The sequence below is a fragment of the Acartia tonsa genome, chromosome 2 (assembly GCF_053477335.1).
Source record: "Acartia tonsa isolate MP-2025a chromosome 2, ASM5347733v1, whole genome shotgun sequence".
In the NCBI taxonomy this organism is placed as follows: Eukaryota; Metazoa; Arthropoda; class Copepoda; order Calanoida; family Acartiidae; genus Acartia; species Acartia tonsa.
Window position 1 is genome coordinate 27,535,947 of NC_137261.1, and position 26,344 is coordinate 27,562,290.

General features: G+C 30.9%; 1 protein-coding gene across 2 annotated transcripts in view; it reads left to right on the forward strand.

The window, feature by feature from the left end:
• The first annotated feature begins 4,915 nt into the window (after positions 1–4,915).
• Positions 4,916–26,344, forward strand: part of LOC145308428 (uncharacterized) — a 29,988-nt gene continuing 8,559 nt past the window's right edge. For both annotated transcript variants that reach the window (XM_080150267.1, XM_080150268.1), the window contains exons 1-7: positions 4,916–5,117; positions 7,370–7,489; positions 12,361–12,408; positions 18,904–19,014; positions 22,663–22,790; positions 23,532–23,598; positions 25,207–25,305. In XM_080150267.1, coding sequence (XP_080006393.1) covers positions 5,076–5,117; positions 7,370–7,489; positions 12,361–12,408; positions 18,904–19,014; positions 22,663–22,790; positions 23,532–23,598; positions 25,207–25,305 — 615 coding nt within the window. In that variant the 5' untranslated portion in view covers positions 4,916–5,075. The remainder of the gene's footprint in view (positions 5,118–7,369; positions 7,490–12,360; positions 12,409–18,903; positions 19,015–22,662; positions 22,791–23,531; positions 23,599–25,206; positions 25,306–26,344) is intronic.

Consider the following 26,344-nt stretch of genomic DNA (forward strand, 5'->3'; position numbering starts at 1 on the left):
AAAAAGGATAACGTAAAATATTATTTTATTGTAGCTTTGCGAAAGAGCAAGTCGTATACTAGATACCACTTGGTAAGGGGATATCTTCACAAAAAAAAAGGATTTGACCTTTAATAGAATTTGTTAATACTTCAAGGAACTCTTTTTTTTTTGGGGGGGGGGGAAGGCATCAGATGTGGAACTGATATTTAGATTATTATTCTCTAGCAAAACCCTGTAAACGCCACTTAATTAAGGTATCATAACTATACATTACGTTGTCAAAACACTGTCTTTGTTTACTCTAAAAAAATATTAGTTTGTATTTCATGTTTATATCCCTTTTTCCCTGCTCTCCGACCCTGATACTTAAAAAATCTAAAAAAATTTTGTGTTTTGTTATGATATATATATATATATATATGTACTATATATGTATGTATATAAAAAATAATACTTTAATAATTTATTCATTATTTAGTGGAAACTTTATTGTACATCAAATATATTTTTTTCATCTGTGTATATGGGAAAAAAATCAATTTGTTATGAATGATTGATGAATACGTAAGGACAGAAATATAGGAATATTCTTTTTTTCATTTTATCGTAAACTGCAATTTAACTAAGAACTTTTAGTTTCTTGTACATTTTTGGCTCCTTACTTTTAACGCCAGCGAAGGTTTATAGCTATTTTTGGGATGGTACCATCACCCTCCCAAAAGATCGCCCATAGAAAAGAATATTTTAGACTTGAATAACTGGACTTCACTTTGTAAAAGGGTACTGAATCTTTTTGAACTAGAACTTAAATTTTGTGGGTCGACTTTCACATCCCCCCACCCCTCTAGGGGTGGAGCCGATAGTATTTCAAATTGTGTCAATCTGTTTCTTATAGTACTTAACACTAGCGTATTGTTGAATTCAAAATATAAAATTTTTAATTCTTCTTTATCCCTTAGTTTAGCTGCGTGGTGCACACAATTCCTCTGTTATAAATATAGAATTCAATTTTAACTTTTAATGTCACAATATAAGTGTATAAATCAAAATGTCTCATAACAAAAATTTGATACAGCCGGGTTTCATCAATATTTGTTTATCTTGTAAATCCTTATAATAAAGTAACAGGATGTCTTTCTGTTTGTACCGAAGGATCTCGCTAACCACTGAACCGATATTATTCTCTCTTACAGAATACCTTCTAATGGGTCCTTGAAAGGTTTATAACTATTTTGGGGAAGTTACCACTAACCATAAAAAAAATCCCGTAGAAAAAATTACAATTTACCCCCCTAAATTTTTTATAAAAATTCTTATTTTAAAACTAAAATTGAAAGTGGAGCATTGAATTCCCCTCCACACCCTCAAGTGTCTCTAGAGGCCTCTATCATTTCGTATTAATTAGATGTATTACCATATTATGAAAATTATAACAAATATTAAATGTATTGAATTTGATTCCTGTTTAATAACAATATTAAAATTGTAGCAACTCTATGAAAGCATATTGCATTGTTATTTATTTTATCAATTATAAAAAATTGTATTAACCTATGACATTAACTAATAAATTTAGAAATTCTAACGACTTGAATCATATAACGTTTTTGTTGTTGTAATAAATTTTTATTCAAAATAGTACATTTTAAACTTTTATATTGTAAACAAAAATTGATAAGATTTACGTAATTTATTTACAAAAGTTACATAAAAGACATGTGATTGTGAATAAGGTCACAGTTTAAATTTGGTTAAACACGATTTCTCCAATTTAACCAGAAACGGATTGTTTTTTTTTAAAACGCCATTTTTAGATTTTTGAAGTAAAAAAATATATTTTTATATTTACCTTCTCAATACTACACAAGGATTTTATTTTTATTTCTTCTTCAAGGCCTTCGTCTCCCTTAGGAAACAACTTACACACAACCAACACTTGCACAATACATGCACGATTTATAGCTGAATATCCTGTGCATGAAAAAATGATGGGCATTTTCTCTACTCAGGTCCCCAAGGCTTAGCAGCCGAGCGTCAGCCGCCTGTAACCATCAGGGAAATCAATATTTTACTTTTTGAAAATCAGTTGGAAGTCTAATCCTGACCAAAAATGGCAAACCCTCTTTTTGAAAATAATTTCAAAGCATCCAAACGGGGGAAATATGAGGCTTCGTTGCGGCTGAGGCGCGACTGCCGAGCCCTGATAGACCAGACAATTCAATAGTTTTTAATATTTTTTATAAAAAAGAAATATGTATCTATTTTTGCAGCACTAAACTTAGACTTATTTGTTCCTTAGATATTTAAGTTTTTTGTAAAGACTATTTGTCTCTGTTGCTGCATATAACAAAAAGCATGATTTCTTGAATAAAACAATGACGTTGTAATTGTGTGTCAAATACTATGCTTATGTCAAACTTACATTAAAGTTCAACTAATCACAAGACGTACAACTACAGCCCAGGGATCTAAAGAGATAAGACAATGGACGATAAATTTGTATAAATCTCGAACATTGATACACAAAACTACCCTTTCTGTAGATTACAAGTAGTAGTTGAAACATTTAGACACTGTACTTAGTGAACTGATAAATCGAAATTAAGTCCCCAAAGTTGTTGAGACAACAAATGAGAAATCGCCATTATAAAACTTTTGGTACTTGTATAATAAACAACATAATGTCTCCTCCCTCAAAGCGTTCAACCAACTAATCTTGTTATATTCTTTTAAGAAGCGCAACTACTCTATTATTTAGGCTATGTCTGTAAGTATGTCTGTTTTAATTACTGACGGTCTTTATGTTTTACAAAGAAGATTGCTCTTTATGCATCTTCACAACTTTAGCCTAGTAATTTAATTACTATTATCTATGATACATTATTCAAAGACCAATACACATATTTTACTTTTTATTTATTTAAAATTAAGGGAATGGGTCTCTGCTCGACTAGGCACTTTGAGGGTAATCAACGCTTGCTTTAACGTAACAGTTCTTGTATTCATTTATTTATACATTAGTTAATATGGAAAAAAAGGTGAATAAAAGTTTTATAATTAATAATGTATCTTATATTAACTATTAATTTTCTAGATATGTCTATAATATAAAGTAGTAAATTACTAATTTAATTCATCCTATTATATAAAGCAATAAGCTTTTTTGTTTGTAGCGAAGGATCTCGCTAACCACTAAACTGATATGGTTCTCCTTTAGAGGGATGCTTCGTATAGACGCTGATATGGTTTTAGGCTATTTTATTTATAATAATAAGTCTTTGTATGGTTTTAGGCTATTCTTCTGCCTTTCCTTTCGAATATAGACTCCCTAGATGCTAGGGGCGCAGCCGCTAGTTTTATATAAACTAACAGAAGAAGGAACAATTTTCTGAGCAGCTTTCTGTTTGTTGCGATACTCATGGACAAAATTGATCTTGTTTAAAACTTAAACAGAATTGTAGCTTATACACTGTTGTTTACGCATAATTTTAAGGAAAGCATATATTTACATTATATATATCTTAGGCGTGTCGGGTATGTAGAATAGTACAATAGGTTTCTTACTCTTATAAGCTTTTAAATATATTAGGCAAACTTGAACAACTTTATTCAGATGTAGCGTAGCAAGAACAATTAATAAGTATGCATAAACTTAAAGGAAAATATAAAATAAATATATTTCGACAAGAACCCCCTAGCAAAGGAGAGACTGGCTGAATATATACTTTTTAATTTTGCTATAGCTGTCAAAGATGAAAGCACTGTTTTTGTCAATTTTCTAGGAAAGTTTTGTTTTGGTCCAAGGCAGGTTTTAAGCTATTTAAAGAGGCACGTCAAAATCATTTTATATATGGTAACGAGCAAAACAATTTCTCTCCCAAAAAAGAATAATTAAGATCAACCCTTTATATGATAGGGGCGAAGTATATTGTAAGGTAAATATAACCCAGAGTATCGTATACGGTTTGATAATTGGACGTATTTTTATTTTATAGTAGCTTCGCTTCTATTAAGTTCCGACTTTCTTAAGAGTATAAGATTTATTTATATACTAAATACACGCAAACAAGGGAAAACACATCCGTTGAAGGGGAGTTATTTTAGACTTGGTATAAAATAAGGATTTCCTAACTGAAGAAAAAATGTATTTTAAATGTAATAAAATATAAGATAAAACTCAACCATTTTATAAGACTAAACTTATTTATAAACCTTCACAGGATCCCTGTGATAAGCTAACCGTAAAGCTTTTAAAATGCGGCAAAGATTCAGTGTCTGCAGTATTCGGACCCTAGTATCTCAACGCAATACTGTGTTGTCAAAAAATCAAGAGTTGTGTCAGCTATCCTAATAAGGAAAGATAGATCTTAATTCATTTAACTTTCAAACATTAGAAAAGGTCTCTTTTTAAAAATATGTATGTACTGTATTTTCTTACTAATTGGCAGATTTAAGAAGTAAACGTGAAATAGATTGCATTGAATTTAATTTTAAAAATTTAACTGAATTTATTGTATTACATGATTTATGATTTTAAGAATCTAACAAATTTGTCCTGTTTAGGATTTATGTGCAATACCTACCATAACTTTATTTAAAATTTTTTAACAGTTTTAATGCATCTATGAAACAAACCAATTTTTAACAACTGTTATTGTTTGTTTTCTTTCTTCTTAACTGTTGTACCTAAAAGTAGAAAATATTTAGAAATAAGTATTTTTATCTTGTGTAAAGCTAGTGATTCTTTAGTTATATGCATTGAATATAAGTTTTTCCACATTATTAAAGTTGCCAAAAATAAAAAAAAAATAACTACTAAAAATACCTTAAGAAAAAAGTGGCTAATTTTTTTTAATGGCAACAACTAGAAAATGTAAGCAATTGCTAGAAAGCACACTAGTATATCATTTAAAGTAAAGATGCAACCCAATTGAGGCACGGCATTGAAAGCTTTAAAAGAATGCCCCGCGAGGTCCGGTCAACTCGCAACTTTTGTCTCGGCGAAACAACGCCTTCTTATTACTGTTTAACTATTCCTGTGATTAGCTTTTCTCAAGTTAATTTACTTGTGATTGTAAACTTATAATCTTATTATGTCTGAAGACAGTAAAAAAAGTTGTGGGGATTGCGGAAAGGTGAGTAGATTATTTTTGTTGCTTTTTTATTAAAATTTTAACTTTTAAAGGCAAGCGTTGAAACGCAACTTACTACGAAATAATCATTTGATCAAACTTATTTTTATATTTATTTCTAATACAAAGTAAATAGATTATTTCTTTATGCATTAGGTATGTTTGGTATACTATATATATTTTTTTCCATTTCAAGTAAAATCTCATAAACAGCTTCACCGATCGGGTCACAATTTTTAAAAAGCTAAATATTAAAGAGAGAAAAATCACTAAGAAAGATTTTTAAAAGGTGCAGGGTTATCTTCTCTAAGGTTAACTCTCTAACTACATATAAAGTAGTACGGTTTTAAGTCTGTAGCTTAAGATTTTTCGCAGATTTTCTCTGATAAACGGACAATAAGGTTTCAGTAAAGCATTTTCAAATTTTGCAATAAAAACAAAAAAAATGTTGATGAACGTTCAATATGAATGTGTGCATTGTACTCAACGAAAAAAACTTGAATTTTTATAAGCATCTCTATAAATATCCACTTCCCTTGCTGACTCTTTGAATTATTAATTAACTCCTTAAGAAATGTCGTTTTAAAAGTTGTTAAATTTAAAAATCATAAGGATTTTTGTCAGAAGCTTAAGATTTTCATGATTACTAAGCTGATCGAGTTCTACTTATAAAGAAAGTTTCAAATAGGTCCCAGGATGGTTTTAGGCTATTTTATATTTATATTTAATCTTTTGGTTGGTATAAGGCTATTTCATGCCTATGTGGTACCCCTTTGATGTGACAGAGTCACTGGATTCTAGGGGCGCAGCCGATAGTCCTCTTATATAAAGTAGTAAGTTTTTTTTGTCTAAATCTTAAGATGTCAATAACTACAGAAATTATTGGGTTCTCTATTCTAGGTAAGCTTCACATAGGTCCCGTGATGGTTTTAGGCCATTTTAATGATAAATTTAACTCGTTCAATGGTTTTTAAGCTATTTTCACTTTCATCGCATATTCTTTCGAATAAAAAAAAACTAGATTTGGGCACAGCTAATAGTTATTCTTAAAGTAGTAAATAACTTAAGCGATAGGTCCACAATGGGAATATATTGACAGATTATGTATTTACGTTTACGCTTCTACAAACGTTTGCTGTCTTGTTTTCAACAGCTGCACAAAACAATAAACTAATTTTGTGTCAAATATATTACAACAAATTCTGTTTAATCCTATCTGATGATTGCCCTCTATAATGATGTAAATGATGTTTGCTCAAGCGAGATTGGATTCTTTCACCGTGAAATTAAATTAGAAAAAATGTGGCAAAGAAAAATATTTCACTTTTGTTTCATTAATGCAATGATAGAATGTTATCAGTAGCAGTTGAACCACAAATAGAATTAAACCAAAATATGAATGTAATGTATTAAATGTTATTAATAAAGATTATAAGGATAGCCTAAATCATAAATGTCCTTCAGATAATTGTTTGTAGAGGTTTCCTTGACTTATAAAATATGAATAGCTTTATCATATGGCACGCTTTGTCCACCCATTCATTACCTATTAAAGGAAAAATCTATTCAACTGATATTTTAGATCATTGAAAGAAAACTAAGTATCGGGTTTCGTCGTATTTTCACAGTAGCTTTTCTCCCATTTGTATCCCCCGAGGTAGACTATAACCCTTCGGGACAATCATTAACATTTACCTAACCTAACATGAAATAAACTATCAAAAGGTATTGTGAAAATACGACGAACCCGCTACTTCATTTTCTTTCCATGATCCGATATTTCTTATCCTATTAAAAAAGCATTGTGTTTTAATAATAAACATTTATTTTATTTAAAAATCACGAAACCCATCGTTCAAATGTCTGATAAACCTTACCTTACATTTAACTAAATTTTTGTACTTTCTACTTTTTTGATAACAAAACAATTGCAACATACTTCTTTAATCAAATTAAAAAAAGAAAAGTAAAAATTCAGGAAACAACAATTTTACTTTTACGATCCCTAATACTATAAAGATACACAAAACTGACCTGATAACCGTATCTGTCATTTGACCAAAGGTAACAAGAAAATTTTTAAGGATTAATACTATCAAATTGTGCCTATTTGAAAAAAAACCAAAGTCTTAACTTTCCACAATACATTTATAGCCCTTGGAACCTCTGAATGTTCTATGAGGTTTTGCATGTCTATACTCTAAAAAACATTAAACCTTTTATGAAAACTAAACTATTTTTGATTGTTTGTTTAGGTTATCTCGACCTTGTTGACATGTAGTGGGTGTCTGTCTCAGTTCTATTGTTCAGTGTCCTGCCAGAAATCAAATTGGAAGGTTCACAAGAAGATATGCAAAGCCTACAAAATTCTTGAAGTAAGTAACACAATGTGCAATCATATCCTTACAGGGTAAACAATAGAAGAACCCAGGAATCTTATACAGAGAGAGAGAAAGAGAGAGAGAGAGAGAGAGAGAGAGAGAGAGAGAGAGAGAGAGAGAGAGAGAGAGAGAGAGAGAGAGAGAGAGAGAGAGAGAGAGAGAGAGAGAGAGAGAGAGAGAGAGAGAGAGAGAGAGAGAGAGAGAGAGAGAGAGAGAGAGAGAGAGAGAGAGAGAGAGAGAGATAGAGAGAGATAGAGAGAGGACTATAGGCTGTTTATTATACTAGTATCCAAAGTTTATAATAACGTTTTCCTATTTGTTGGCTTAACAACTTTGGTGAATTTTGAGAAGGTTTTGATTGAATCGTTAATTTAGTTGAGTGTTTAGACGTGTCAACAACTAATTGTAATCTACAGAAGGGTAATTTAGTTTATCATCATTGAGGATGTACATAAATTTATCGGCCATTGTTTTATCCCTTCAAATCCCTTTGGATCTTATAGTATTAGACAATGTAAGATAAGTTGGTAAGCATCCCCAATTATGATAAACAATATATTTCTCCTCGTTTAGAAAAGTTTGTACAATTAAATTTCATTTAGAGTCCCCTAAGTTTTTAAGCTAACTAATGAGATTACGAGTGAGGGCCTTATGATTTCAACCTCCAATTTCCCATCCCTCCAAGACACACAAAGCATTACAAAGTTCGGGTATAGTCCCTTCCGTGACACCGCACCTTATGGGGCGATTCTTCGTATTTTTCACAGTAGCTTTTCTCTTATTTCTAGCCTTTGCGGGGGGCTCTAACCCTGCGGGGCCAATTACATAACCATGCGAAGCAATCACCTAACCCAATATAACCTAACCTAACCTAAAATAACCTATAAAAAGCCATTTTAAAAATATGACGCATCGCCCCTTATGGGGCTATGTTACGAAAGGGACTATTCCCCAAAATTCTTACCACCCCTTATTAATTTACTCTCAAGTTGCATTCAATATCAAGTCTAATTTACTAGCTATTGTTTATTTTGCAATAAGAAAATATTTTGCAGAAGTGAAGGCACATATGATGATATTTAAAGAATCTAAAAGTATAAAGATGGTCAAAATTTATGTTAAACTTTTACCCTCTTAATGTTATATATTATAATGACCCCTTTTTTTCATTATTTATGTTATAAGACATAAAAGTTTCTGTTCATCTTAATTGTTTATAGATATCAATTTACATCTAACGATTCTAGTTTAAGGCATTCAATAATTTAGCTGAAAAAATACAAAAATGGGAAATAAAATCATTTTAAAAAGTTGAATGTCTAATTTCTAAATGAGTTAATCTTTACTAAGATGACCAACTTTAGAAATTAATATTTTACAATAACAAGTAAAGATAGAAATAGGTTATATAAATTATGTACAAAAAATTGCAGTCTATGATGGAAAATGTTGGTAAAATCTCTATTTCTGTTCTGAATGGTTATAACTGGGTCAACGAATTATACATACCCATAAATTTTCCTTTATAAGTAACAGTTGGAACAAAGAAAATATTTCTTCTCTCTTGAATTTGCAATTGAACAATAGTATTCTTATGTTTACATTAGAAATTGTGAAATAAGGTTGACAACATCCATAAAAGCGAAGCTCTGGAAAGGAGGACAAACAAACATTTACACTGAATTAATATTATTCCTAAATTTTGAGGATTATAGAAACGATTCGCTTATAACATTTACCTTGTTGTCCTAAGAAACAAGCTAACTGTTCTGGACGGACGGATGTACGGACAGACGTAACGACCCAAATCTTAGAAAAGCTTCGCTTTTAGAATATATACTAATACTGTGAAGTTTATTAAAACGAACATGGGGACTGTTTTTTGAAACAGCTATTGATATTTTCAAGTTTCGGATAAGAAAACTAGGGAATAATTCTAAGAGACTAACAATTTTTCCAACTCCCAAGAGTGTAATGCTCTAAAATATAGGCTTAGTTGTACATGATGCCAAGCATGTTATATCTAATAGTCTTCGTCCCCAGGGTGGGAGGGGACATTGGGCTGATTATTACACTAATTTCCCGAATTTTTATGATAACGTTTTCTTATTCGATAGCTTAACAACTTTGGGGACTTTTATTTAATTTAGATTTTTTTGTCATTAACTTGAGTTTCCAAAAGTTTCAACCACTAATTGTAGTCTACAGAAGAGGTAATTTTGTGTATTATCATTGGAGATGCACATCAATTTATCGGCCAATGTCTTATCCCTTTAGATCCCTGATTCACCCCCCTTTCAAATATTCAAACAAATTTACGGAGAACACGTTATGTATATTAAATGTTCTCTACATCAAAAAATTAAAATTAGGTAAGATTATAACCTACTACTAATATGTCAGGCACTTGTAACGTTTATAATTGTGCATATTTAGAATTTGCAGTTAAAGGATTGTCATTAAAAGTGGCTGGACAAAGTGTCTAAAAAATCAACCATGTGACGTCATAATAATGAGGGATTATCCATCTCTTTTTAGGGGTTTTATTTCCCACTTCTCCTCTTATCTCCCTAATTTTTATGACGTCACATGGCTGATTTTTAAGACAATCTGTCCAGTCACCATTACAATATAATTTCAAATACTCGCAGGAACACTATTTTGGGTATAGATGCGTGCATTTCAATTTGATAGAGGGTGTCAAACTTAGGGTGTTTGGTAGGTTAATAAAGACGGCTTAAGTTAGTGTGTTTTTTCACCTTTCTAAAAATTCCATTTGTGCTATTCTACGGTAATTTAATCTCCTATATAGTCTGTACAGATAATTATTATAGAAATATGTACAGTAGCCAGAAAGTAAGAAAAAAATGGTTTTCGCCAGGAAGGAAGGGGACAATAAGCTGTTTATTACACTAGTTCCCACTTTTTTCGTATTCCATTATTGGCTCAACAACTTTAGGACTTCTTGTGAATTTAACCACTAATCGTTATCAATAGAAGGGTAACTTTGAACATTAAAAAAAGGAATGTACATCCATTCATCTGCCATTGTCTTATCCCTTTAGATCTTTGTGTTTTTACCAGTTCACTATTCGCCTCTTCACCATAAACAATTTACCCCTTTCCGTTTCCGTTCATCTAGTTACAAAGTACATCGATTCAGGGCTCTAGACAACTTTTAGAAAATTTAACTTTTAAAAAAATGTTTGTTGGTAATCTAATTATATTTTTACTTAACCATAAGATTTCAAAAGTCTTGCTGCAAGACTGAATATTAGATTATCATCATGTAAACAATGGTTAAATATAAGTAAATCTTTAGTAATACTGCTAATACTAAGTACGTGAATCTTACTGACACAATTTTTTTTAAAATTTGGTATCACGGATCTAAAGGGATAATACAATAGTCAATAAATTGCTATAAATCCACAATGATAATCATAAAATTACCTCTTCTGTAAATTAAAATAAGTGGTTGAAACGTTTGAACAATCAACGAATAAGAGACGTTATTATAAAACTTTTGAAACTAGTGTAATAAATTCTCCCCTCTCTTTATTTAATGTTGTATATATGCCAACCCTTTATTTCCATGAAAAAAATTTATGCTATGATGAAAATAAGGAAAATTTTAAATATTATTTTGGTTTAAGAAAAGAATTATCAATTGCATTCTTAAAACTAAGTTATGTCTACATGCCAAAACATGGGAAAATTTAAATAAAAATGCAGCTTGAACTTGGCAAAGCGTTTGATTGTACAATAATATTTTCCGCCACCCTGACCTAACTTATGGGTCCATCTGTAAAGCTGATATAATCTTATGTTACATCTTGGCCTCTACATCTTACTTTTGTTTGATTTAGTGCCGCACATTTACAAGAGTATTCCAGTAATATTCCATAGATAAATAAACTATATTTGACCACATACTTCATGTGTTTGTTATTTTTTGTGTCTTCTGAAAAAAAATTTAAACAACGAAAATCAATATATTTAATATTTTCCTTAGATAATTCGTTGCCATTTAAATTATCTTCAAATTATGCAGCAATCTAAAGGGATAGGACAATGGCCAAAAAATTGATGTATATTCTCAATGATGATACACAAAATTATCACTTCTGTAGATTACAAGTAGTGGTCGACAAGTTTGGACAATTATCAACTTTATAAACCAACCAATCAAATCCATTAAAAGTCCCAAAAATTGATAAAAAAAAATAAGAAAACGTTTTTATAAAACTTTGGGGACTAGTGTAGAATCTGGAGAGTAGAAAAATTTACAAACTCCTGCCTCTATTTCTACAACTATTGCTCGAAATATTTAATTTTCTATTTGGTTGTGTATTATTTTTAGAATACTATGATTTGGAAAGGGATGATTTTTATTCTCCTAAAACTGTCTAGGTTATGTACAAAATTCAAATTTGAAGATATTTGGGGTAAAAAAAAAAATAAAATCAAATAAACCTTATCATAAATGTCATCTATTTCATTGGAAATGATTTTTATTCCCAAATTTGCATTAATATTCTAAACTATCTATGGCCATATATAAAGAAACCGTTTTGGACAGTGTCCAAATCACTGAGATAATATTATTTGTAATAGTATATAATTCTTTAATACGAAGCAAAAAGTACTTTCTACACAGATTTAGAATGCAATAATCTTACTTGTATAAGGATAACAATTTTAAAATGTCTAAAAATTGCATAATTTGATAAAAAGTTGATATTCATAATGTACATTTAACTTTAGCATTTATGAGAATATAAAAATTAATAAATTTAAAACCCTAACACTTTTATTTTACATTTCAAGATGTATTTAAAATGATATTTTCAATTTTATTATAGATTCCTGGAAAAGGATTTGGTATGGTTGCTATCAGAGACATAAAACAGGTATAATTTTATTTTCAGAAATCAATTAACATAGCTCAATGTTTTAAACGTTTAAGTTTTGATTAAGTTGAGACCAAACAAGTGAGGAGTCTTGTTCCTTTAAGCCTTACAAGATTCCCGGGTTTGATATGGCCTGATATAAATAGATGCAATATCAGAGTAAAATCTCCTCAACATCAATTCACAATTTTTTTTACAAATTGTGTAAAATATTTAAGAAGTTTAAAAAATAAACAAAATATTCTTAATATAATCTGTCAACTAAAGAAACCAGACTAAAATATTCCTGTTTAAAAATAGATTAAAAGAATTGCATCCTGTGGAAGAAATATGCAAATGATATTCACAAAATTTTAATTCTTATTCTGGATATTTTGTCAGCAGAGTGACATATTTATTTGAGACGTCCTTTTATTTAAAGTAGTAAGGTTTTTGTTGTCTGAAGCTTAAGAATTCAATTAATACTGAACTGATTAAGTTCTCATTTTTAGGGAAGCTTCACATAGGTCCAGGGAAGGTTTTAGGCTATTTTCTAAAAATAAGTTTAGGTTTGGTTTTAGGCTATTATTCTGCCCCTCCATAACCCTTCGAATATATATCCTCTAGATACTAGGGGCGCAACCGCTAATATATTTTTATTTGCTTGAGAGAATTAAATAATGTGGATACACCTATCTTAACAGACATAGGTATATATATCTCAATAGATGGGTAAAATATAATTATAGTTATTTATCGCATCGTATTATAAACAGCTTTCCGCGGACATACATGTACAAATATAAGATTAAAACGGGCACGGTCTAAAGAAATTGGTTTTAATATTATGTTTGTACATTTTATTTTCGTAGAAAACTGGATATAATACGATGATATATCTAATTTTTCAGAATGGCTGAGAACCGATTCTAATCCACCGGATATTAATCGGTTGTTAAGACATGCTGAAAAAATATTTCCCCATATTTAAATATAATATTTTTGAAGATAAAGAAGATGACTTAAATACTAAACTGTAAATTAATTTGTTAAGTACGTTGCATAAAGGAAATGTTACCCTCATGAATATGAAATGTAAACTAGCATTAACTTAAAAGGCATATTATATGTATCATTATGAATTAACAAGGATGACAACTTCCAAAAAGGCAAAGATAAAAACTTGACATTCGGACGTTTGAGATTATGACATAAATCATAGTCCTTCCTTTTTAAGCACTAAATAGTTTAAGATACATAAATCACCAGTTATATATCGTAGCGTATAATAGATAGTTTTCCGTGGAGAGTAAAATAAAAAAAAAACAAGGATGACAACATCCATAAAAGCGAAGCTCTGAAACGGTAGGACAAACGGACATTAACACTTGTATAATGTCAGAACTGAATAATCAGAATGCGAATATATAAGAGTCAAAGCAAAATTGTAAGTAAATTTGTAGAAAAACTGCTTGATACAGGATAATGATTATGGACATACTTACATTTTTAGGACTTGATTATAGAGTTGCTTCGCTTATAATATTGTACTTTAATGTCCCAGGAATCAGTATACCAAAAATCAGACCAATCGGATAATTAGGTCACATACAAATTTGTTGTTAAAAATGTAAAAAAAATCAACATGTTTAAGATGGACGTACGGACATTCTGGTAATGATTATAGAGTTGCTACGCTTTCTAAATCGTACCTAACTATTACAGAAATCACCATGCAAAATTTGAAATCGATAGGACAATTCTAACATGCCTAAATTAACGAAAAAAAGCTATTTAAAAAAGTAAAAAAATCAACATGTTTGAAATGGACGTACGGACATTTTGTTAATGATTATAGAGTTGCTACGCTTTCTAAATCGTACCTAACTACTAAAGGAATCACCATGCAAAATTTGAAATCGATAGGATAATTCTAACATGTCTAAATTAACGAAAAAAGCTATCCGTGACGGACGGACGTACGGACGGACGTACGGACGGACGGACCGACCCTAATTATAGAAAAGCTTCGCTTTTAAAAACATTGGATCAATTTTAGTTTTGTTGTCACCGAGGGAAAATGATATAATTCAATGATTTTTTATGGATCATAACTGCATTTAATCCAGTGAAAATTAATCGTATTTGGAGCCATACTGAAAATGAGTATTTAAACTGCGAACCAAAAAAATAGGCAAATCTAAATTTTCAGAATAGAAGATTTATTATTCATTTATGATGATTTTACTGTAAATATGAAATGTAGATGTATCTTTTGGTTACATGTTTCCACCGTTAATTTTTTATTAATCAGCACCAATGATGCACAATATCTCAAAAACAGCATTTGAGGAAAAACTGTTGAACCAAAAAGATATGCAAATCTTTAACAAATCAACGGAAAAGTGATTTTTTTTCACTTTTCTTCTCTTAGAGATTGATTTTGATAAATTAATGATTTTTAAAGGGATTTATGCATTAATTAATATAAAAATAGTGTAAGGTAGAAAAATATGATTTTTCTAAATAAAAATATTAGAAAAAAAGAAACTCGACCCCTATCACTTTAGAGGACAGTTGCTGACCTCCAGTCTTATGGATGAAGCTATATACACATTAAAAATAAAAATTAACCTCAAAAGTATACAAAAATGTTTTGTGATGTGTTAAAGAAATTCTTCTCAAAATCTTGATTTTAAGGATGATGGCCTTTAAGATGCGCCTACGGGTAGTGATGGTGAGCCAAACGTTATCAAAGTGCATGCCCATAATGACAACTTATATATTGAACTCTGGTCCAATTTTTGTATTCATAGCAGCCTCCAGCCAAGCAGTATTAAAAAAGAAAAAAAAAACTGCAATTTTAATTACTCCAATTCATAATGTAATTACTGTAGTTTTTAGAAAATGTTTAAATTTCTTGTCGGTAGGCTCCATTGGAGATTGCTATGAATACAAAAATTGGACTATAGTTCAATATTTAAGTTTTCATCATGGGCATGCACTTTGATAACATTTGGCTCACCATTTCCACCAGTAGGAGCATCTTCAAGGCTATCATCCTCAAAATCAAGATTTTAAAATAGATCTTTTTAACACATCAAAAAACATTTTTGTAAACTTTTGAGGGTAATTGTTATCTTTAGCATGTACTTAGCTTCATCCATAAGACTGGAGGTCAGCAGCTGTCCTCTAAAGTGATAGGGGTCGAATTTCTTTTTTCTAATATTTCTTATTAAAAAAAAATAATTTTATCAGGATTAATCTTTAAAAGAGGAGAAAAGTGCAAAAAAATCTCTTTTTTATTGATTTGTTTAGGATTTGCATATCTTTTAGGTTCACTAGTATTTCCCTCAAATGCTGTTTTTGAGATCTTATGCTTTATTGGTGCTGATTAATAAAAAATTAAGGGTGGAAACTTATAACCCAAAGATGCATCTACATTTCATATTTACAGTAAAATTATCCAAAATGAATAATAAAGCTGCTATTCTGAAAATTCAAATTTGCCTATTTTTTGGTTCGCAGTTTAGTAATAAATGTTCTAACATATAGACCTTAATTTTGGAAATGGTTTCCTGTTAGTTAATTATAATTTCTAGCATAAGCAAATGTCAAATGATATTATACTCAATATACTTTACAAAATGATTCTTAATTTATATTTCTACCTGCTTTCTCATTTCATGAGTCTAAACCTATTTTTTTCTTTCAATTCATTTCTAGACACTTTGTTTGAAAATCCATTAAAACAGCGATTCAGAGCCTTTTTTGGCATGTTTTTTTTTATTCTTCGATCAAAGACATACAGGCATTTTGAAAAAAAACCTTATGTCTGTCTGCAGTGAAGGATCTCGGTAATCACAAAATCAATATAATTTTTAAAATTAAAATTACATGTTCTTAGAGACTTCTATGGACGTAGCCGCTAGTGAGTAAAACAAACATTGGAAAGTTTAACCCACAACAGAAACAAAATGCGAAGAAAACATGAGTATACAAAGACCATGTGTTTACAGTATGAAGAACTAATAACCTATACATTTAAACTATGGAGTAGATTTGCCATTCTAAGAAAAGTACAAATTTCCTTACATAATACGTCTTTCAAGTGACCAAATCAAGGATTACAACACCCACAAAAGCGAAGCCCTGAAACGGTAGGACTTGTATAGTGTCAGAACTGAATAATCAGAATATAAATGTATAAGTGTCGAAGCAAAATTGTAAGTGAATTTGTTGAAAAACTGCTTGATACAGGATAATGTTTATAGACATATCTAATTTTCAGGACTTGATTATAGAGTTGCTTCACTTTTAATATTGTACTTTGTTGTCCAAGGAATCAGTATACCAAAATTAAGATCAATTAGATAATTAGATCACATGCAAAATTGTTGTTAAAAAAGTATAAAAATCAACATATTTAAAATGAACTTACGGACGTTCTGGTAATGATTATAGAGTTGCTACGATTTTTAAATCGTACCTAACTACTACATGAATCACCAATCAAAGTTTGAAATAGATAGGACAATTCTAACATGCATAAATTAACTGAAAAAAAGCTATCCATTTCGGACGGACCGACCTTAATTATAGAAAAGCTTCGCTTTTAAAAATATAAAAATATGATAAATGTAAAGTTTAGTTTGCCTGAAGAAAGGTTTGTATAGAGCCGATGTCTCTTCACCCATCAATCTATTTTCCATTATACCAGGAAGGCACTGAAATGGACACGGGTTCAATTCTTAAACATAAACATTTAGTGCAATCCTTTAACACTGCCATGATAAATTGACTGTCATGTTATTAATCCCTAAATAAATTATTTTTCCATTGTCAAAATCCTTATAATAAAGTAAAAGGAAGTCTGTATGTGCCGAGGGATCTCGCTAACTGCTGAACCAGTATTATTTGGCAAATATCTGATCTTAAAGTAAATAAAAAGAATCATTTCTTATATCTGCTGGAGGCCTCTAGGGGCGTATTCCTTAGTATTTACATATATTGTTTAAATCCTTAATACTTAAACAAAACAAGTTGTTTCTTTTCAGAACAGGTTTTTTAAATGATTGAATGCATGTTTGTTCTAAAAAAAATACTTTTTTACGAGCCTAGTCTGTCTTTATTGCATGATTGAATGTTTTACGTCTTCCAATAGAAAATATATTGTTTGTAAATATATACAGATATATGTCTCGAATATAAATCCAATTTTCCTCAAGTAAAAATCATATCAAAATAGAATAAAGGTTAAGTTAAGATTTTGATAAAATCATTGATTTGAACAATATCACTTATAAAAGTATACAAACCAAGAACAACAACTTAAGCTTTGTCATGTACGTTACGATATATCGTTATCAATACCTTATAAGAAAGTTAACGGATCTCTTTCTGTGTGTACTGAAGGATCTCGTTAACTGCTGAACCAATAAAGTACTCATTTACTGGGTTGCTTCTAATATGTCCTAGGATTTTTTATAACAATTTTGGGAAGGGTACAACCACCATCCCAAGAAAAATCGCCACTAGAAAAAAAATGACTTAACTTTTTCTTTTTAAACCCACAATTGAAAGTAGGGGATCGAATTAGAAATAGATTAGATTAAACCTATTTAAGTAAACAGTAAACACATAGTATTTCTAAATTTATAAATTTCAAATGAATTCTAGATATATTTGTAGAATGGTTGTGAAATCTTTACTACCTAGTTTTACAATTTCTAATAAAAGCCTTCAGTAACTTCATACATGCATCTTCTTAGAATGTATGTTTAATTTTATACATTTTTTAAAATCCCTAAATAGTGAAGCTGCAGCCTTCATATCACATTATTAAAAAATGCTTGACATGTTGAATAAACAAATAAAAAAGCCTAAACCTATTAAAATTAACTACAGTAAGACGTGCAAACGGCAAAAGGCACTATTAGACATATTAAAGACATTCTTTTAACTAAAAAGATGTAATTTTCTGTTTAAAGATTTAGGTTTCCATTTTTCTTGGGATGTATAATCTTAAGGAGGGAAAGGTAACTTCCCTGTAAATAGATAAAAACATACCCAGAACCTTTGGAAAAATCAACAGTAAAAAGGTCAATATTTGCCAGACTTTTCGGTTCAGACAGACAAACATATATTCTTCCCTTTTACCTTTTTTTGCCATAAGAGTTATTTAACTACTCTCCAATTACCACTTAAACTACCAGCAAAATGAACAGTTTCAGTTATATTATATGCAGGCCTAGCTATTCTAACAATCAATCACGAAACCTTTGGAAGTAAGGTGGGGCTATGTCATGTTTTTCTATGTACCTGAAGAGGGGTGGGAAAGAAGGATAGGAAAAGGGGAAGGGAGTTGTGGGGAAATTTTTCCTTTAGAATTGTTTGTCAGAATCACATTCTCTTTTCCCTGTATTATATGAAATTAGAAACAGTTTTTTTTTGTAAATCACAAACTGAGTTATTTTTGAAAATTTAGATTGATTTAATGAAATATCTTATTTTTAGGGCGAACTAATACTACGAGAAGAGCCAGTAATATTGATTAATAAAAAGAACTCTCAAAGGACTGGCAAAGAATTACAAAGACAATTTGAAACTTTAACCAAAGAAACACAGGTAAGTTGAAAATGAAGTTTTTCTAAAATACAAAATGCTTATACAAAATGGTTTACTTATGTTTTCAAAGAAGCTTTTTATGTGATGAAATTAATTTTTGAGGGTCATAACCGTAATGTTAAATTCCCCACTTAAGAATAATTATGTATAGAATGATAAATTATTTGCTTAATACTATGATATATTGTTAAAAACGAAACTTTTCTAAAATAAGGGCGAGTCTTCTAGAATATATAGCTTTTTTCGTTTATTTAGGCGTCTTAAAATTGTCCTATTAATCTTATTTTTCCAATAAATGAAAGACAAAAAAGTACAATGTTTTAATCGAAGCATCCCTACAATAAGTCCTAAATAGATTAGTATGTACTTAAACTTAAACATGTTCGTTTGTCCTACAGTTTCAGAGCTTCGCTTTCATGGATGTTGTCATCTTCGTTTATTAAATGTTTATTTTGTCTGACTAAACTATAGTATTTACAATACACGTTTGTCATTAAAGTGAGAATCAGTTTGTTTTCAAAGTTTATGTCTTAATCCGTTTATATAGATTAATATGGCTGGATATTAGATAATATCATACATCATTTAATACTTATATTTGCGGGAACTTTTGTTTAATGAAATCTTCCAATTTTTAACATTTACAAAACAGCCTGCTTTATTGCATCAAGTTCCATGACAGATCTATATAGGAAATAAATGTCAAATGTTGGTTTCCAAGGTAGACAAGAGTGCTCTACATAGTATTCTATGGAGCCCATTACTTAAAAGTAAAACATTTTATCTTAACCCTTACAGATCGGGGGGGTGGGGGGCTCCAAGAGCCCTCCCCCCTCTAGTTTTTTCAATCTCATTTTTTTTGTAGGTAAGATGGAGTGCTGTAACTTCATGACTTTTTAAGTTTAGTAATTATACGTCAGCAAGAGTTGATTTTATTAGGATATCTGGTCTGTGTCGGTCGTGGTAGCCGGTCAAAGTCGGTTGGGTAGCACCAAAATTAGAAAAAAATTCTAAAAAAATCTTAATTTCTACATTATGACTTTTGTGTATAAGGAGAAACCTAAATTTTTTTTGGTGAATACTTAGATATCAATGACCTTCTGAGAAAAAATGTGTTATGACCGTTTGACCGCTCCCTGACCGACTTTATGACCGATTTTTGTCCGGCTTTTACTACAGACATATATCATGAATATCGTGGCTTCTATTACAGCTAGAGTCCTATAAATTTTTTTGGTAAATCCTTGAGCAACATCAAACAGATAAAAATATTAATCGGCGCCGCCAACCGCCGTTTTACCGCCGTAACCGCCGAAAATAGCGGTTTCCGTTATTTGCCGTTTTTTGGCGATGATCAGAAAAAGTAATTTTTTTGTTATGAAAAATAAAAGTTCGTCCTAAAATTTGGTCATCTTAGCTGCAAAATTGGCCGCTCTACAGCTGTTTTAAAATTTAGCGGCTGGCCGCTAAAAAGCGGCTAAGGAGCGGCCTGGCTGCTATGACTAGAAAAAGTAATTTTCTCTAAAAATACACATGAACCACCAGAAAAAATTTTACGTCTTTATCTGTAACAGGAGCCGAGATAGAGGGGGGGCTCTTGGAGCCCCCCCCCCCCAATCTATTAAGGTGGGAATTGGAGCCCGAGCTGTAAGGGTTAAATTTTTCTTTTCTTTTACTCAGAGTTTCATGCTTCTGCAATCATCAGATGAAACTCTGAATAAAAGAAAATAAAAATTTAAGATAAAATGTTGTTTTACTTTTAAGTAAGTAGGAAATAAATGTCTATATATGAGCTCAAGTTTTCCAAGCGATAAATGTTTAAAACTCATAGAGCTCCAATAATCTGTAATAAACTCTCATTGACCAGAACAATAAGACCCATTATTTTACTGTATGAAGAATAAATTCATTTTTTTATTTCATGTTGCTATTTGAATTATATTGAAGTATTAAATTTATATCCATAAAACAGAAAATTTAAATTAATAATATAGTAAATAAAAGAAAACTCAGTTTTAAAATATTTTGATACTAGCAATACGTGCGAAATGTAGTCAGATATTAAACTAAAATTTAACAGTTAACTAAACATTTTAACCCTTTCAGGACGATAATTTTAAATAAAATATATTAAAAAAATCGTCAGGGAGAAGATAATGGAAGAATAGGGTTAATAGTCAGAATTCAGATAACCAAAAGAAAATAAAACATTGAATAAACCTAGCTAATAGCGTGATAATTATATCGAGTCCAACTCTAGTAGATATATATTGCCTTGAATAAACTTAAAAGGACGTTCAATGTCAATTTTAAATTTTTTTTTTAAGTATACCTTTTTATAAACAACATTTTAATATATAAAGTAATAAGATCTTTTTTTTTAGTTGCGAAAGAACTGGTTATATGTATTTGTGTCCAGTTAACGGGTGGTTCAATTAATCGTATAGTTTTCAGGAAAGCTTGGTATTTTTGTCTGTTTCTTAATGAAGAGTAGGAATCCCCCATATCCCATATGGGCCACTAGATGTCATTATTGAACCAAATGTAGATATTCATGTGAAACTAGTGTGGTACCTAATTTTCAGGGAAACTTTTTCCCCTCGGAGTACTGTGTTTATCTAAACCTGTATTGTTTTAAAGTATTTTTTCATTTTCAAATGAATATGAGTGTCTTTTGTTTAGTCTGAGTAGTGTTTGCATTTCTATTTAGAAAGTAAACTATAAACCATTAATAAAACCATAATATTCCATTAAAGAAATTCATAATATGGTAAAATTACGGCTAAAAAAATGAACAAAAAAAATGTTGCTGCCGTGGCTTAACACGTAGCACATCCGCTTGTCGACGGGGAGGTCATCCGCGTCGTAACTGAAGACGTTAAAAATGGTTCCGAAATAAATATACATATTAAGGAGAATGCCTTGGCCCAGAACAGGCGCAACTCACTAACATGCAAACTTGCAAGGTTAGAATTTCTATAGAAAGGTTGTGCAATTACAGAGTTGGTTGCATGTTGGGTGTTACTGATAATAGGATTAGTCTCCCCTTAGTTATCCTAGATTGTTATATCTGACGTTAAATTGTCATGGAGTCAATTCCACTTCTATTTTAAAATAATTAGTACTATATCTAAACTTAGATATTAACATAAAGGAATATTTCTTAAATTGTTTTTTTACAACAAAAATAGGATCTTAAAGGCCGGAAATGAGATAATGAAATAAAGAAATAAGATTAAGTAAGTTTTATTTGTTTGTGTATTAATTTGATATCGATTTTATAACTTTCATTCAATTTTAAATATTTGTTAACAAGTAAACTTGTCCCAAATTATCAATAACTCCAGATTTTTCAGAACCTATTTTATTATTATTTTTTTTATTATTATTAATCTGACAGTCTTATAATTAACACTGGATATATTTTTAATTGGATCTTACACCAGACTTTTATGTTCCCTAATGAACTAAAACAAATAGCAGGCTAAAATCACGAATTTTCCCCTTCCTAATGGATGAACGAAATAACCAATAAATGAGTTTCAAGTTAGCAAGCTAAATTGGCAACAATTTTTTCTCTGTCATAACATCCACGTATTATTCTATATCCATTCTTATAACCGAATGATTTGCTATGATACTATTAAGGCAAGTGTAATGAATTTACACGATGACAATCCTACAGGAGAAAATGACAAGAAGTTGAGAAGAATATTCGAAAACAATGGTATAGATGTTAACCAAGGAGATGCAGCGGCTCTTTATCTAAATATACCCAGGAGAAAAAACATTATTTTAAACAAAATATTTTTATTTTATTTTTAAGTATTATGGACAGTGCTTTCCCTCAAAGTGCCTCTCGAGCACTAAACCCTTTTTTTTCTAAATAAATAAAAAATATTTCCTGTGCCCAACCACTGCGGGGTGCAATAACCCTGCGGTGTTTTAAGCCTTCGATGATATCTATATAACCTAACCTGGCATAAACAAAGTAAACTCTTCTTACCACTTTTATCAATTTATTTGAGTTGTGCTTCACTAGATAGTTTGATGGAAACTGCCATATTATCTTTCATTTACGATGCTACTTATACATCGAATACAGAAAAATAATTGTCTGGCAGCTTTGTGTATGGGCAACCATCGAATTTACCACTTTGAAAATCAAAAAAATGAATGTCTTAAACTGTCCCTTCAGAAAATTCATTCCTTCAATATAAATTTTAAAAAGTTGACATAGAAAAGATTTTTTTAACGCTTTTTAGCTGCTTTTTTTACACAACTTTCAAAGACTTAAACCTTTTAAGGTTTCGCAATAATAAGTGTTTGCATATTATCTCTCTTTTTATTTTCTTTGTTATGATGACAGATAATCTGCTATATAACTCACTTTGCCTGTTTGTCTATTTCATAATAAATTTTGTGCTTCGCATCTTTCATTCCACAACGATAGTCTTTTCTGAAACATTTTTATACGTCAGATAATTCAGTAATGAATAATGTTTATTTCGATTATGCAGAATTAATCACAGTTGTGCTGCAAATGTTATCTGGGGATACTCAAAAACTAGTATTGTTTCTAAGGTGAGTTGATTATTTATTGTTTCTATACTCCTATAACCTAAGTAGGGTCATATTAAGAGGTCTGAATAACCAAGTCAAAGTCTGAATATGACTATCAAGTCTATTCTTGAATGTAGATTTAATCGCAGCCTTTTTCACGTTAATGAGAATATCATTCCAGAATGTAGCTGCTCTAATTTACTTTAATTTTAGTTTGTCTTAACATGAATGATTAGTTCTTGTCTAGCTAACTTTCATGCCATTGCATTGGACCAAATTAAATTAAATAAGGATACCTTAGTCATACCTTACTACATTCTGGTGAAAATTGCCAATCCTATTCTTGATAAATGTATAACTTACTTTTCAACAAATCATATTATAATTGTTAAGCTAAAAGACAATTTATCCGGCCTATTCTATCCTATTATATAAAGTATAAAGGTTTTTTTTGTCTGAAGCTTATGATTTCAATAACTAAACTAAACTAATTCAGTTATTCTTTATAGAAAAGCTTCACATATGTCACGGGATGGTATAAGGCTAATCTATTTTAAGATTCAATTCTGGGATGGTTTTAGATTCTTTACTTTACTTGTCCCCTATCTACCTCTTTAACCCTTTACAGTCGGGCCCCTTGCCGCACCTTAATCAGTCGGGGGGGGGGGGGGGGGGGGGGCGTTCAACGCCCCCCCTTATTATCTCAGTTCCTATTAGAGCTAGAGGGCTAAATTTTTTTGTGCAAGTCCCCTGTTTGATAATGAATTTCCGACCTTTTATAAGTCTAAGTCAATTTTCGCTTCCTTCACCCTTTTATTTAACAACCTTTGTTTTTAGGTCCTTTTTTACTTAAAAATTTCAAACGGCTGTAATTTTCTTATTTTTGAAGCTAGAAGAAAAATTTTTTTCCAGAAAATGTTTATCTTTATGTAAATTTTACATTAGAAATATCAAAATATAAATTTTAGCGGCCGCAGCTGTACTTGGCAGCTGCCAGCCGCCGCAGTCGGCGGTCGGCGGGAAAACGGCGGCGGATCTTCATGAAATTTTAATACGTTATGAAGACATTTAAGAAAAGCTTAAGTTTCAAATTTGAAGTCTCTAAGTCAAAAATTGCGGCCACAGGAGCCTTTTAAAGATTTCTGGAGACCTGGAGGATCAGGACCTGCAGGATCATACCTGGAACCTAAAAGTGACTTGAACACCTGTATTTTATATAAGGATGTACTACTAGAGGATTTTTTAGTATTTTGGTATGATAAAATGCTTTGTTTTAGTCAAAAAAATATTTTTGCTCTTTACCTGGATGACCCTGCCAGATTTGCTGGCATCCTGTGCCCGCCAGGATGGAGATATTCAAAAAATTCCAACTCTCAGTTATGTGTCATACCCATACTTAAAAAGTCAAGCAGTTTGGGCTCTTCATCTTTCACACACAGAAAATGAGATAGAAAAAACCGGATGGGGGGGCGTTCAACGCCCCCCCCCCCCCGACCGTTAAGGGTTAAATACCGGGCCCCCTAGATGCAAGGGGCGTAGCCACCAGTATGCAAGATAAAAAATTGAGTACAACCAACATTGACCAGAGTGAATATAAAAGCATTACATTGAAACCAACGCTTTTTTAAGGAAGTTCGATCGCTGCGAGCAATTTCTAAAGGAGAAGAACTACTCGCGAACTATATTGATTCTTGGGAAAACTCTTTTCTTAATCATCGTGATAGACAGGTATATTGTTTGCGATTTTTTTGATTTAAATAAAGGGTTTCGTTTATATAAAAGTAACAGGATACTGTCTGTGTGTAGCAAAGGTTCTCATTAACCACTAAACCGATATGGTTCCATGTTACAGAACAGCTTCGGATAATGGAAAGACAACGAAGTAGCGGGTTTCGTCATATTTTCACAGCAGGTTTTGATAAATTATATTAGATTTGTTTAGGTAAATGTTAATGATTGCCCCGCAGGGTTAGGAAATTGGACATACAGGGTTAGAGCCCCTCCCCCCCACATTGGCTAGAAATTGCAGAAATGCTACTGTGAAAATACGATTTAAAAGGTGCCCCCCCCCCCCTCCCCCGAGTTATCGACCTTAGCATTTAAATCTAAGCATTTTCTTGTAGTATCAACAGAATATTTTTAAAAATAATATATACTTTTAATCTATCAAACATAAAACTACTATTTTGAAAATGCAGTTTTCGAATGTAATCCTAAATTTTATAGAGAAATTATGCAAGAAACTAATATTTCATTCTGCTGATTCTAAATTTTATTTTAAGTACAAAGTTTATCAGAGTTTAAAACTGATTTTTAAAAGCGAAGAATTTCTGTAATTGGGGTCTGTCCGTCCGTCCGCACGTCCGTACGTCACGGACAGTTAGTTCTTCTCGTTACTGAAAACAGGTTAGAATTGTCCTATCGAGTACAAACATGGTGTTTCCTGTAGTAGTTAGATACGATTTAGAACGCGTAGCAACTGTATAATCGTTACCAGAATGTTTGTACGTCCATTTTAAAATTTTGGTTTTAACAACAAAGTACAATGTTATAAGGAAGCATCTCTATAATCAAGTCCTAAAAATGTAAGTATGTCCTAAAACAATATGCTTTATTTAAGCATTTTTCAAACACATCTACTTACAATTTTGTTTCAACTTTACATGTTATTCTGACACTCTACAAGTGTTATTGTTCGCTTATCCTACCATTTCAGAGCTTCGCTTTCATGGTTGTCGTCAGCCTTTTTTTATCAACTATATCAATT